The sequence below is a fragment of the Trichosurus vulpecula genome, chromosome 5 (assembly GCF_011100635.1).
Source record: "Trichosurus vulpecula isolate mTriVul1 chromosome 5, mTriVul1.pri, whole genome shotgun sequence".
Taxonomy (NCBI): Eukaryota; Metazoa; Chordata; class Mammalia; order Diprotodontia; family Phalangeridae; genus Trichosurus; species Trichosurus vulpecula.
In genome coordinates this window covers 95,971,419-95,985,222 of record NC_050577.1, presented here as the reverse complement: position 1 = coordinate 95,985,222, position 13,804 = coordinate 95,971,419, and the positions used below count along the sequence as shown (strand labels likewise).

The 13,804-nt window shown below is 46.8% G+C and overlaps 1 protein-coding gene across 2 annotated transcripts in view; it reads left to right on the top strand.

Moving 5' to 3' along the window:
• Positions 1-12,688, top strand: part of KRBA1 (KRAB-A domain containing 1) — a 35,156-nt gene extending 22,468 nt beyond the window's left edge. For both annotated transcript variants that reach the window (XM_036759089.1, XM_036759088.1), the window contains 9 exons: positions 2,141-2,302; positions 3,387-3,563; positions 5,273-5,485; positions 5,575-5,718; positions 6,252-6,356; positions 7,306-7,446; positions 9,178-9,237; positions 9,946-10,119; positions 11,496-12,688. In XM_036759089.1, coding sequence (XP_036614984.1) covers positions 2,141-2,302; positions 3,387-3,563; positions 5,273-5,485; positions 5,575-5,718; positions 6,252-6,356; positions 7,306-7,446; positions 9,178-9,237; positions 9,946-10,119; positions 11,496-12,361 — 2,042 coding nt within the window. In that variant the 3' untranslated portion in view covers positions 12,362-12,688. The remainder of the gene's footprint in view (positions 1-2,140; positions 2,303-3,386; positions 3,564-5,272; positions 5,486-5,574; positions 5,719-6,251; positions 6,357-7,305; positions 7,447-9,177; positions 9,238-9,945; positions 10,120-11,495) is intronic.
• The last annotated feature ends 1,116 nt before the right edge of the window (positions 12,689-13,804 follow it).

Below are 13,804 nucleotides of genomic sequence, written 5' to 3'. Positions count from 1 at the left end.
TATATAATAAGTTCAACTTGGAATTTTCAAAGCTGTCTTGCTTCTTTGTGCTTTCTGACCTTCTTTCTATTTTCTTCTCTGAATTAAAAAAAAAAAAGATGTCTAAATGACCCTCTTTTCTCTTTTCTTTTTTATCACCGACCTCCTTGAGGTATAGTTGTGGAGTTTCTGGGTCAGAATAATTTCATTTGCATAATTCCAAATTGCAACCAATTACCTTTTAATTGCCAAGTCCAGTGGCCTTTTTGTCAGTCCTCATCCACTTTGACTACTTCCTGTCACTACATTTTTTTTCCCCTTCCCATCCCCGCCTTGGCTTCAGAGACACACCAGTCTCTCTTGGTTTTCCTCCTAACTCTTTAACGCTTCCCTTCCTGTCTCCTTTACTGGTTTATCTTCTTTCCGACCTTTCAGTCTATTTCCTGAGAAATTCTGCTTGTCTCTCTTCTCAAGTCTTGATTTTTCATCTGTCCTCCAGACCTACAGGTCTGTGTAAACCCCACCATTTGCAGGATATCTCCACCTGGATGTCTTCCAAGTAGTCCAAACTCAACATGTCACAGTCTGAGGTCATTATCCTCCTAAACATGTTCTTCCTTCCAATTTTACTATTTCTATTTGTAGTGACACTATTATTTACTCTTTCTCCCATATTTGAAGCCTCAGGGTTATCCTTGACTCTTCCCTTTCCCTCAGCACTCATACACAAATAGCTACCTAGTCCTGAGATTGCACTTTCTACAACTTCTTTCCCAACTATCCATCCCCTGTTCTCTGTTCCCACTGGCCATCATTACTCCTTGCCTGAATTCTTAAAAAATCATAGATTAGTTATCTGGAAGGGATAGTTTTGTCCAACCCCTTCCTTTTACATATGAGTAAACTGAGGCCCAGGGAGGTTGTATCTTGACAACATCACTCTGCCAATAAGAGAAGATGGATTTAAACTCAGGTCGTCTCACTTTAAATAAAGACCAGGTCGTTTCTACTACATCGCACTGCCTCCTCACAGGTCTTCCTGCCATAATCCCCTTCTTACTCCAATCTGTCCTTCATACCACTACCAGAATAGCCTCTCATATACAAAATTTTAGTGTAGTTCTAATGACTAAGTCTTTGCTGTGGTTCATTCACGTCCGCCTCTATGATCCTATGAACCACAGCACGCCAGTACTGTCCCTGTAGAGTTTTCTTGGCAAAGATGCTGCTTTGCCGTTTCCTTCTCCAGTGGATTAAGGCAGATAGAGGCCAAGCAGCTTGCCCAGAATCACACAAGTAGTAAGTATCTGAGGTCAGTTTTGAACTCAAGTCTTCCCTACTCCAGGACCAGTGCTCTATCTACTGAGCCACCTAGCTATTTCCTAGGTCTAGTATAGGTCTAATCCAGTTTTTCTGCTCAGAAAAGCTTAAACTCTTCAATCATCTAAGGCCTTCCCAAATCTGGTGTGACTGTATGTTAATATCTTCTGTATGATCTACATTTTAGCCAAACTGCAGTGCTCTCACTCCCCACCATTGTCCTTCCCTCCCCTCCCCCCAACTCTTGCCCAACATAAACTGTTATGGTTTTATACCTTTGCGCACCCAACTCTTGCCCAACATAAACTATTACGGTTTTTTACCTTTGCTCATGTTGTTTCCTAGGCTAGGAATGTTCTGCTTCCCTCTCTTCATTTGTTGAATTTAGCTCATCTTTCAAAGCCCACCTCATCCAGAAAGCCTTTGATCGCTCTGTAGTTAACAACCTTTGTTTCCTCAGACATTGTATTTCCCTTTGTAACACTCTAAGGCACTTGTTAGGTAACGTTGTGTATTATAGACTTCTGTGTTTGATGTTTTATTCCTCTAATAGACCATAAATTTCTTGAGGGGCAGAGACATGTCTTACCTAAACTTTTATCTCTACCAGTACCTACCTAGTAAAGTGCTCTGAACACAGTAGGTACTTAATAAATGTTTGATAATGTGTACTGTCTATAAAACGAAGCCAGGACTAACAAGGACATCTGGTTTGACGAAAATGATTGGCCATGTGCTTGTGGACCCCAGCTAGCCTGGGCAGAGATTTGGGAGATCAAAGCCCCAAGACTTTCAGACTCCAGTCTGCATAGCTAGAGCTGAGATTGTTTGGTTTCTGCAGTGAGTCCAGTTGGGAGCTCTCCCCTCCAGGGTCTGGAGAACTGTCTCAAAGAGATCTCTGCAAACAGGCCCCACCTCAGCCAGCCTGCCTCATTGTTGGCTCCAGCAGGGGATGGGATATCGAGAAGAGTGGAAACCAGGAGTTGGATATCAGACAAGGAAGGTAAACCAGAGAGATTACCCCTGGGGGGAGGGCGTGGGGGGGGGAGGGGGAGGGGGAGAGGGAGAGGGAAAATCTGGTCCAGGATTTAAGAGGGAAAATATTATCATTTCAAGAGACTTGTCATCCAAACCTAAGTCAGACTGAACATTAGGAGTTTGTGGCTAACTTGAGCTAGCCCAACACTTTACCGTTTTGGAGAAGAGGAAACAGGTCCCCCTAAAGTGACTTCCCCAAGAGGACACAGGAAATGTCACAAGTGGGACATGAGGCCAGATCCTCTACCTTCAGGGCCAGTTTTCTTTCCTGCCAAAGTAGAATGAACGTGTCCTTTAATTTTGCCAGCGTGGTACTGACATTGACCAGTGCTGGTTTTGTTGGCTTTCTATGCTGTCTTTATCTACATCGTTGTAGTAATTGTTAATTCTTTAGACTCCGTTTTCTTTGCCCTGAACAACTTTCTGCAGGGCCCCCATGTTTCTCTGAATTCTTCATCTTCATCATTCCTTATGCTGGGTTGTTTCCGCTGTATCCCAAAGTACCTCAAGGCTGGGTTCTAAGCCTTCAGCAGCGTCAGTGGCCCCTGTGCTTACCAACTAAGTCTCTTTCAATTCTCCGTGAATTGGCAGGACTGGCTGTGCTATTCCTTCACTCCCAAATGTCCTGGCCCATTTCCCAGGGGGAATAAAAAGAGCCATGTCTAGAAGCAAAGAGTATCCTGAAAGATTCTAGGGGCCAGAGCTCCTGAGAATATGACTAACCTTTTAAAAAAAATTATTGCTTTTTCTTCTAATTACTATTCACCAATTTTCTCACCTGCCCACCCCTTCCCCCCTTTCCATTAAACAATTTAAAACAAAGAAGACCAAAAGCCTCAGAACAAATATACATAGTACAGCAAAACAAATTCCCACATTGGCCATGTCTAAAATATATATGTCTCTTCACTTTTAATTGATCACCACTCTCACAGAAGGTATGGGTGATAGGTTTACTCTTTAGTCCTCTGGAATCAACATACTTGTATCCTTTGAAACTCAGAGGCTGAGAATGGAGCCAACAGGTCTGACTTTCTTGTTGCAAACAGGACTGGGGAGTGAGCCCCATGACTCTCTCTGCTCGAGGCAAGGTGGAAAGGAGGCCCCTTCTGAGAGTCTGAACCTCAGCAGCCCACAGACCAGAGTCTACAGCTCCTTTGCTCACCACCTGGCTGAGAAAAGAGACAAGACAACTGAAGCAGGGCCTTGGAAATGCCTTGGGGAAGGTGAACTTAGATCCCTTTGTATGTATGTCCTAGTGGTTCCTTTAGAGTATGAACTTCTTGAGGCTAATATTTTATCTCTACCACATTTCCTTGCCAACAGGGCTCTTTCTTCAAAAAGAATTGAAAGGCAAAATAGGGCTTCCTGCCCCTCTATACTTTTCCTCCATAACTGCCAAATGTAGTCACTCTGAAAGTTTAGCAAGAAGAGTTAGAGAGCTTTGAATGATGGTAATTGTGGAAAGTGGAGGATGCTTAAAAACTGTGTGGTGCATGTATAACCTCTATTGGATTGCTTGTCTTCTCAATGAAGGGGAGAGTGGAAAGAATTTGGAACTCAAAAATTTTAAAAAATAAATATTAAGAATTGTTTTTACATGTAATTGGGAAAAAACAAACTACAACAAAGAAGAAAAAATTGCGTGGTACAGTCAGGGCAACGCTGGATTTGGAGTCAGAGGACTTGCGTTTGGGCCTCGGCTCTGTTACTTAATAGCAGCAGTAGTAATAGCTAGAATATTGTGCTTTAAGGTTCACACAGTACTTCGTGTTATCTAATTTGAATCTCAAAGTGACACTATGAGAGGTTCTTTTACTATTCCCTTTTCACAGATGAGGAAACTGTGACAGACAGGTCAAGCGATGTGCTTGGGGTCAAACAGCTAGTAAATATCGATGGCAAGATTTAAATTTAGAAAAGAAAAAAAAGATTTAAATTTAGGTCTCCCGACACCAAGCTCAGTGCTGTATCCACTGTGCCACTCAGATGCCTTCTCGTTAGCCGTATGACCTTGGGCAGATCACTTGATTTCTCTGGGACTCATCTTCCTCCTCTGTAACATGGACCAGACAATCTCCAGCATTCACTCCAGCTCTACTTTTTTAAAATGTATCAATCAAATATTTGTTAAATGTCTACTCTGTGTCAAATTGTACCATGGACCGGAGATAAAGACAGAAGTCACAATTCTAAATTCTACAACCTTAAGTGTGATTTCCTTTTTCTTTTTTTTGAGGGGGGAGGTGAGGCAATCGGGGTTAAGTGACTTGCCAAAGGTCACACAGCTAGTAAGTGTCAAGGGTCTATGGTCATATTTGAACCCAGGTCCTCCTGACTCCAGGGCTGATGCTCTACTCACTGGGCCACCTAGCTGCCCCCTAAGTGTGACTTCTTTCTTTTTTTTTTTTTGCATTTTTTTTTTTTTTGCTTTTTGGCAGGGCAATTGGGGTTAAGTGACTTGCCCAAGGTCACACAGCTAGTAAATGTGTCAAGTGTCTGAGGCTGGATTTGAACTCAGGTCCTCCTGACTCCAGGGCCGGTGCTCTACTCACTGTGCCACCTAGCTGCCCCCTAAGTGTGATTTCTTTAGCTATTCTTACCGAGCCTCCAGAGGCTCCTCTGTGGGAGAAGCTATGGTCTTGGTTGAATTCCCTTGGGTCCCCTCTGGTCAGTCAGAAAAGCCTGATCTAGTTTAGTAGAATAATTTCCTCCAGCTTTAGGCCCAGTAAAAGATCTACTAAAGATAGGAAGATGGTGATGGGGGGCGGGGGTAACTGTGGTATTTCTTTGCATCAACCCACCACTTCCTCGGAGTCCTGGGCCTTTGGTAGACAGCAGGTCCTGGGCTCTGGACACCACCTTCTCTAAGGGGGTAGGAGCACCCCTGTTTTCTAAGCAAGCCAATGGTTTTGGCCCCTTCTTGTTTGCTCAGGGGCAGCCCCCAAGCCCTCTCCACTTCGATGTCTGGAAAACTCATTGAGAGGGATCTTGGCCATGAGGCCCCTGCGCTTCACCTGTTTGGCTAGCCCCAGCCTTAGTTCCAGCTCTAGCCCCAGCTCCAGCCGCAGCAGCAGCAGCAGCAGCGGTGGCTCAGAGGGAGAAGACCAGAGGTTGGAGCCTGAGCCGTGGAAATCTCGTCTCAAGGGTAAGTTCTTTAGTGGGATCAGAGGAAGAACGAGGTGGAGAAGTCGGGGCTCTCCTAGCTCTGACACTGGGTGTGCTTTCTGTTGACAGAGTGCTCCCTCTTCCCCATCCCTCGGGGGCCTGTCTCTCAGGCCAGCAGCCATCCCAGCCCCCTCACAGGCAGTACCAGTAGCCCCACAACAAGCAAAGACCAGAGGAGGACTGAGCCTGTGCACTGGAGAGCTCTCAATGCAGGTGATCTTTGGAATTTCTTATTGAGGAAGAAAGGGAGGGGACACTGTTCTCTTTAAAAGAAGGGAAAGGGGGCAGCTAGGTGGCGTGGTGAGTAGAGCACCAGCCCTGCAGTCAGGAAGACCTGAGTTCAAATCCAGCCTCTGACACTTGATACACTTAACTAGCTGTGTGACCTTGGGCAAGTCATTTAACTCCAATTGCCCTGCCCTCACCCTCCAAAAAAAAGGGGGGAAAATTATGTATGGTGACTCACTGACCTATTGCCAAGCAGTCTCTGTATTTTCTTGTCTCAGTTTTCCTCTGTAAAATGGGAGTAGTCAGACTGGCCTACATTCTAGGCCTAGATGAGAAAATTAGTTTAAACGTCATGCCTAGGGTCACACAGCTTGCCCATTATTTAAGACGAGATTTGAACTGGGGGTCTTCTTGACTTCAAATTCAGATTTTTATCTACTAGGCCACCTAGCACCCATACAGTATTGTGGTAATTGTGCAAATCATTCTGGTTTTGCTGAGCCTTTTTTTCCTTCCAGCTCTGAAAGTAGAGGAGACTTCAGGCTGTAGCCCCAGGCTCCATGGGAAAGATGTACCTGAAGAGACTTCTGGTGGGTTCCCCACCCCCAACAGCGCTGAAACAGGTGAATATCAGTAGGAGAGGGGCAGAGAGTAAGAATGGTGGCTCAGAGGGCAGTGAAGAGGAGAAAGGATGGGTTTCAGCAGTGCTAGAATCTCATCTATTCATGATATGAGTCCAGAGAGTTGGACATGGAGTCAGAAGACCAGCCTGGGTGTTAGTTCCAGCTCTGCCATTTTCCAGCCTTGTGACACTGAGCATTTCACTTTTTTCAACCTCACTTTGTTCGTCTGTAGAATGGGGATAATGCTATTTACAATACCTACTTCACAGAGCTGTTCTGAAGATCTGATGTGAGAATGTATTTGAAGTGCTTTCCAGACCTTAGAGCATTCTGTTAATATGATGCTGACACGTTAGAATTCTACCTTCCCCCATCAATAGTCTGTAGTCAGGGCTGCAGTGCAGTGGCCACAGGCTGAGCAGGTAGAGAGGAGGATACAACCTCTATGTGATCTTTGGGGCTCTCCAGCGCTGCTCGTAGTCTGTCTCCTGTAGCTTGGCCTAGGAAGAGCCTATCTCCCTGGTAGAAGAGTCCCCAGGTCAGAGATGTCACAAATAAATAAAGTCTAGCTGATGAGGCAGTTAGGTGGCATAGTGGACAGAGTGCTGGACTTAAAGTCAGGAATAACCTGCGTTCAAATCCCATCTCAGAGATTTACTAGCTGGACAAGTCATTTATCCTCTCTCAGCCTCAGTTTCCACATCTGTAAAATGAGGCTGATAATAGTACAGGTACCTTCAAATGAAAGAACGGATGTATAGCACTTTGCGATCCTTAAAGCACTATGTAAATGAGACTGTTTATTTCAACTCCCATATCGCAGCTAAGGAAACTGAGGCCCTATACACACCCATTCTTGAATGGAGACAAAGGTGGATTCGTTAACAGACAATTGTCCTCAATGGCAGGGTCAGGGCTTATGGAGGCTCAAAGCTCTGTCTTCTTCTAGGGCCATCTGCTGATCCCTGTTCTGCCACCGACCTGGAAGAAGCTCCTGAGGTGCCGGCACCCTGCCCCTCTTCTAGAGGGCCTGAGGTAGACGAAGAAGCTGACGGCCCGAAGGCTGCGCCTGGAGGACTGAGTGTGGCAAGTGAGCTAGTCAGTGTCCCTTCATTTCCCCTCAGGTGGAGCAGACCACTAGGAGTCTGGGGACAGTCCCAGGGGCAGGGGGAGGGCTCTGTGAGGACCCAGCATGACCTGGGTGTGAGCATCCATTCTCCTCTGCTCAGCGTCCCCAGCGGGGTTGGAGCCCTGAGCTGTGCTTGCCTTGGGCTGTCGTAAGTTCTGGGTCTCGTTCCTTGGCCCAGCTCCTTGGCCAGGATCACCTTTGAAAGGGCCCAAAGTGTGGGAGCTTGGCCCTTCCCACAGTGAGAGAGCCTTGGATTTGGAGATAGAAATCTTGGTGCTGCCACTTAGTTATGTGATCTGGAGTCAAGCACTTCAATTCTTGGAGCCCTAGTTTCCTCATTTGTCAATAAGTATGATGCTGGTGCTGTCTACCTCCCATGCTGTATCAGTAAGGCAGTAATAACAATGTAGATGATAATTGTCAAAATGCCTGTGCGGTTCTGTATCGCAAAGTATACGAGGCTCTCCGCATAAACGGTAGAAGAAGTAAACCATTGATTCAGCACCAGAGATCCAGATCCCACAAGCCATTTATCCAGTCTATCAGAGCAGTAAAACATTCAATACACAATATTACAGCCTGGAGCCTCGCCATCCCAAAACCTCTCTGCCCCCCTGCTGGGGTCTTCCCCAAAACGAATTCACAGGACAACTAAGTCAGCCTGTTCAGCTCTAATAATAACCATGAGGGCAGTCATTAGGCCATAACTGCACTCTCTCCTGTGCTCTTCCTCTCCCTTCCTCTCCCTCCCCCTCCCTCCCTCCTCCTTCTTCCCTCCTTCCCCCTCCCTCTTTTTCTCTTTCTCTCTCTCTCTCTCTCTCTCTCAGCATTTCTGTGACATAACTTCCTTTTCCTGTCAGGAAACTCCTCCCACCACATGTAACCTAGACTTCCTGTGATGTAAGCAGGTCACGTGGCCTATTAATGGGTGGGAAACACCTTCAAATCTAAATTGCTACTACACATACCTGTCATGAGGAAAACACATTTTAAATTGTAAAGCACTAAATAAATGTTAGCTGTCATTACTGAGTCCTCTGATGCCTTGGAGATGGAGGTGAGGGTTTGTAGATGCTGACCCTGGATTTTCAAAGGCCCTGCCAAAGGAGGGTGAGATCCGGCTGGTTGTACTAGGTGGGAAAGGCTGACATGCAGGCTCAGTGACGGACTGTGTGTCTCTTACACGAGGACTAGCCTAGCTAATTTTGGAGAGCCTCAGAGGCAGTCTGGCAGCTCTCAAGGGCCATCTATTCAGTTACTGAGGAGCTAGAGCTATGGTGTAATAAGGGCATCTTCACAGTCTTTTCAAGTACTATTAGTCAGAAATACTAAGGAATACCAGGAAAGACAGAGCTATGTATGTACACCCACTAAGTGATCCTCTAACATGAATGCAGATGTGCTCAAGTATACACTCAGACACACCAATACATACAAATCTCTTCCCCTCCAGAGGAACAGAGCCGGAGTCTAGTGACTAGATAAGAGGATATGTCTGCTGTCAGGTCTCAGATGTTTTCCTGGGGACCTGGTGCTGGCCCCTGGGACTAGCTGACTCTTTTATCACTTCTTCAAACAGAAACCAGCTGGAGAGGCTCCCCACTCCTTGGTCAGGACTAATGCTCGAAGGACCCACTCTGCAGTAGCTTGGCCCTTCCCAGTATCTCAGCTTTCAATGTTCCCTCTGTACAGGTCCCAAGGATGCTAAGCCAGACACCCCGGAGACGAAGGCCAGGGATTTGACAACACTTGGTGAGTAAGCAGAGGGCCCAGTCAAAGGAGAGAGTGCCACGGGCAGAGAGTGGAACACGAAAGGCAAGAGTTCACTCGGTCTTGGTTGGCCTCCTCTTGTGAGCTCTCTCCTAGGTTTGGATATGACAATAAACAGATGAGCGGATAAACATTGAGCGGATGGCACTATTTCAGAGATTCTTAACCTTTTTTGGGTCCTGAACCCCTTTTGCAATCTGTCGAAGCCTACGAATTCCTTCTCAGAATAATGTTCTTAAATGCCTAAAACAAAATATATGGGATTACAAAGAAAACCAATTATGTTGAAATGCAGATGTAATTTTGTTTCCCATTCAAGTTCATAAACCCCCTGAAATCTGTCCAGGGTTGGTGGACCACACCTTAAGAAGCTCTGGACTAAATGATCTAAGGCAGAAGTGTCAAATACATGGCCCGTAGACTGCCTACAGCACTCTCAAGTGTGGAGGAACCAGATTAAAGTGTCATTGGGAAATACTTAACAAAATAAAAATACAGTGGAACATAGCTAATGTTAATTTGTGGTTTTCTAAATCAAAATGCAGCCCATAGGGATCCTTATGTTGCCTAGAGGCCCCTTTCTATTTGATTTTGATACCTATGATCTATTAGTTTGTGAATTCTAAATGGGCGAGGAGAGAGGGGTGGAGGAGCACTAGGGGCCAAACCTGGTTTGCTTATGGCCTGCAGCACCGGGTGCTGAAGCTATCCCCCAGTCCAGCCCACCAGAAACACCTGAAGGCATACAGACCTGGAATGGTACTTCTGTCCTGACCTCCCAGGACCCTCCATCACCGCCAAGGCCAGACAGAGGAAACAAGCGCCTGCGCTCTCTGGGTGAGCCTGCTGCCAGCTCTTCTGAAGGTGTGAAGAAATGACTTTTCCCTTATTGTTGTGGTGACTTTTTAATGTGATAGAAACTGGAGGGAGGGGCCAGAAGGAGCACTAGCTTTGAACTGGAAGATGAATTTGAGTGGAACTTAGATCAGCTCAAGGAGAGGATGCTCAGGGTCTTCTTCCAAAGCCCAGGGGGCTGGACAGGCCAAAATACCAGTTAGATGCCATCCTAGTTGGGACAAGAAATCTGTGTCAATCCCTATGGTTACATTAGGCTTAGATTAACTCAGTACTCCGCAACTTCACCATTATGTACTCTAAACTTTATTTTAGCTTATTTCCCTTTCTAACTATTAAAGTTCTCTAGTGTCTTGGTGTGACCTGCGAGTCACCCTAGGTTCCTGAAGGCTGTGCCAAACTCTGATAGGTCCTAGTTAGCTGGAAAAGCTTCTAGGACAGGACTGATCAAGGACCACGTGTCTGAAACCAAACTCAAGTCAGAAGATCAGAAAGTTGGCCACTGAGTGGGCAAGGGGCCTTCAAATCCTGAAGCATTCCATTCACTCTCAACCCCTTTCCCCTCATCCCCATCCCTGCCTTACAACAACAACCACGGACTTGTGACACCTTTGGTATAGATAGGACCTCCTAGCGAGGACATTCCCCCAGCCGTGTAAGTCATTATCTGTTCTGCAATTTAGTCTTAGAAAAAGTGCTTGGGGCACTGAGAAGTGAAGGCAGGATTTGAACCCAGATCTTCCTGACTCTGAGGCTGCCTCTCTTTCATTATTCCCCACTTGCCTCTTTCTTAAGGGTCTAACCAGCAAAGTTCTTTAGATAAACCCAGTCTTGGTCTTGAATAGTTGGAGGGAAAGAAAGCAAGGTGTCCATTTTTAGCCTTTTGAGTATGCCTGAGGCCAGGGGGCTTTGGGGTGCTGACAGAAAAGACTGAATAAGGAAGAGCTTTGCAGATCCTGGGTGGCGCTGGATCTCCCCTTCCTGCTGAGAGCCCATTTCTCTGTACCAGGCACAAAGGCCTCATGGAGCTATCTATACCCAAGGGTCTCCAAAGATCAGTTTAGTGAGTATAGCACAAACTGCTCCTCACTGTCTCCCAAAGGAAGGAGTGCCCGTCTGCACAGCGGGAGTAGCTCGCCATGCTAATTGAATTGGTGATTTATCCTCGTCACGGACTGGATTAATGGAAGCAAAGGGATCAATCATCCTGGGAAGGGTCCTAGTTATTCCTCCCCCCGGATCAGGGCTGTATTCCTAAGAACTCCTCATTTCCTTCTAGAAAGCCAGGATTACATGAGCAAGATGAGTATAAGTGATGTCTGAGGGGACAGGGAGGAGGTCGTCCAGACCTTTAGATCTGAACTCGATCTCTTTTCTGATTTCAGCTCAAATGGGCAGGAGAATCTCAAACAGTCAGATATGTGGCTCAACCGAGACCCCTAGCAAGACCCCACGACTGGCCTTGCTCCCAGTGGTCAATGCCCCCCCAACCTTGCCAGTTAATTCCCCACAGTCTTCCTGCCACTGTGGGGATGCTCTCCGGGGGGAGCTTCACAACCTTGGCACTGCCCTCACAGAGCAGTTGACCCGTCTCTCCTCCGCCCTGGTCACCCTGTCCCAGGACATGTCAGCCATGAAGAACCACATGAAGTTGCTGGGGCGGAACTTCCGGTCACACCAAAGGCTAGGAAGGGGATCACGACCCTGGACTCTCTGCCGGAAATACCAAAGGTGCTATCATTCTGTTCGAAGACATCGACTGGGACAAAAAAAGCCCACTCAGCCACAACCCCTACAATTTGAGGGGCAGCCAAAAGGTCCAGGGGTTGGTGATACCTCAAACTTCTTATGGCAGGAGCTCCATATGGTGCCACAACTGCCTCCAGATGCTCCCCCAGGGATAACACCTATGGTACTGACTACTTCCTTTAGCGCCAATAGTGGCTCTTCCCCCTCCTCTCTCCTCTTGTCCCCCACTTCCTCTACATTACCAACTGTGCACTCACCTCAAAGACAACTGGAGCACTACCAAAGCCCACCACCCACTCCAGCTGCCATATCATCTTCTCAAATTGCCCCTCCTCCAAGCCCAGAGGAAGGGTTCAAATCCTGGCAGGAGCTGGAGCAGTGCAAGTGGAAATCCGCTATGGACACAGAGATGAAGGGAGCCTGGTCCCAGCAATCCAGAGAGCCCTGTAGTAGGAGGCCTGGGGAAGTGAGCACAAAAGTCCAACATGGAGGACCTGGCTAACTAACAGGAAAGCCCATTAGCTAGAGGCAGAGGCCCTTCTTCAGTGGTCCCCTGTGGGGGGAAACCATTGCTTCCTTCCATGTCAGCTCCAGATGAGTCCTCCCCTCCCCCTTCTCCTGGCTGCATATAGATGATGGGGTTTCTGCCTGTTTTTCTTATTAGTCCTAGTCTTTCCCAGGCACTTTTGGGACATTTTCTTCAGAGAAGAAGCAACTATTTGGGGATGTTTTCTTTCCCTTTTCCTTAGCTTACGCTTCAATGAAACCTTGATTACATGTTTCTTCCCACCATTATCCCTTTGTCCAAGAACTGCCAAAGTGAACATAAGAGTCTGTGTATTTATGTCACTCAAGTGGGCTACATAACACCTTTGGTTTCCAGTCTCCTTTCCTCCCCTGCTGCTTCAGTTTTCCTAGGGTGAATTGAGTATTATCCCTTTCTGGTGAGCCAGAGGCTGCCTGTACCTGGTACAGACAGCTCTCATGCCAGGAGACTCTGTCCACCTTTTGATATAATTTGTAGGTTTTGCCTTTGGCTTCAGGGAATAGAGTTTGATTCAGACACTAAAGTGTTCAGTTGCTAAGACTAAATGTGGAAAGCTGGATTGGGCCTCCTGGGGCTGGGCCAGCCCCAACAATCTTCCTGAAAAATGGGGCAGGGGCAGCATATGCCTTGGCAGACTACCTCTTCAGATCACAGTGGGTAAGGCAGTTCTTCTGGTGATCTAGTGAGGGGCATGCCTTGAGCTCCTTTATGGAGGAAGTAGCTGACTGAAGGAGTTAGGGACAAGGTATCTGATTAGGGAACAGGCCAGCATGGGAGGAGAATGGCATAGCCAGTGTTACGGGCACAAATATAAGATGGAAGAGAGACAGGATTTCAGTACCTTGTCTGACAGAAACCTGGGGGTCTTGGTGTCCTGCTAGCCCCAAAAGGCAATGGTATGATAGGAGGGCCCGAAATGCTAATATAATCTCAGGCTATGGTAAGAAAAGTGTAGCTTCCAGGAAAAAGGAGGGAATAGTCCAACTCCTCTGTGCTCTCCTCTTGGTTAGGTAATATCTGGATTATTGTATTCACTTCGGGAAGGGCACTGTGAGCTAAAGAACAGGGCAGCCAGAATGGTGGAGGGCCTCGAGTCGTTGTCATATCAAAATCTGTTGAAGGAACTGGGAATGTTTGATCTGGAGAAGGAAAGCGTTGGTGGGTGGGGGAAGACAAGAGAGATGTCTTTAAATACATGATAGGCAGTCGTGTAAAGAAGTAGACGTGTTCTGCTTGGCTCCAAAAGGCAGAACTAGGAGCAGTGGGTAGAAGTTTCAAAGAAACAAATATAGGCTCAGTATCAGGAAAAACTACTTTAGTGGACAACAAAAGTGAAGCAGGCTGCCTTGACGTGTGCTGGGTCTCCACAAGTGGCTATCTTCAGGCAAAAGTTGGATG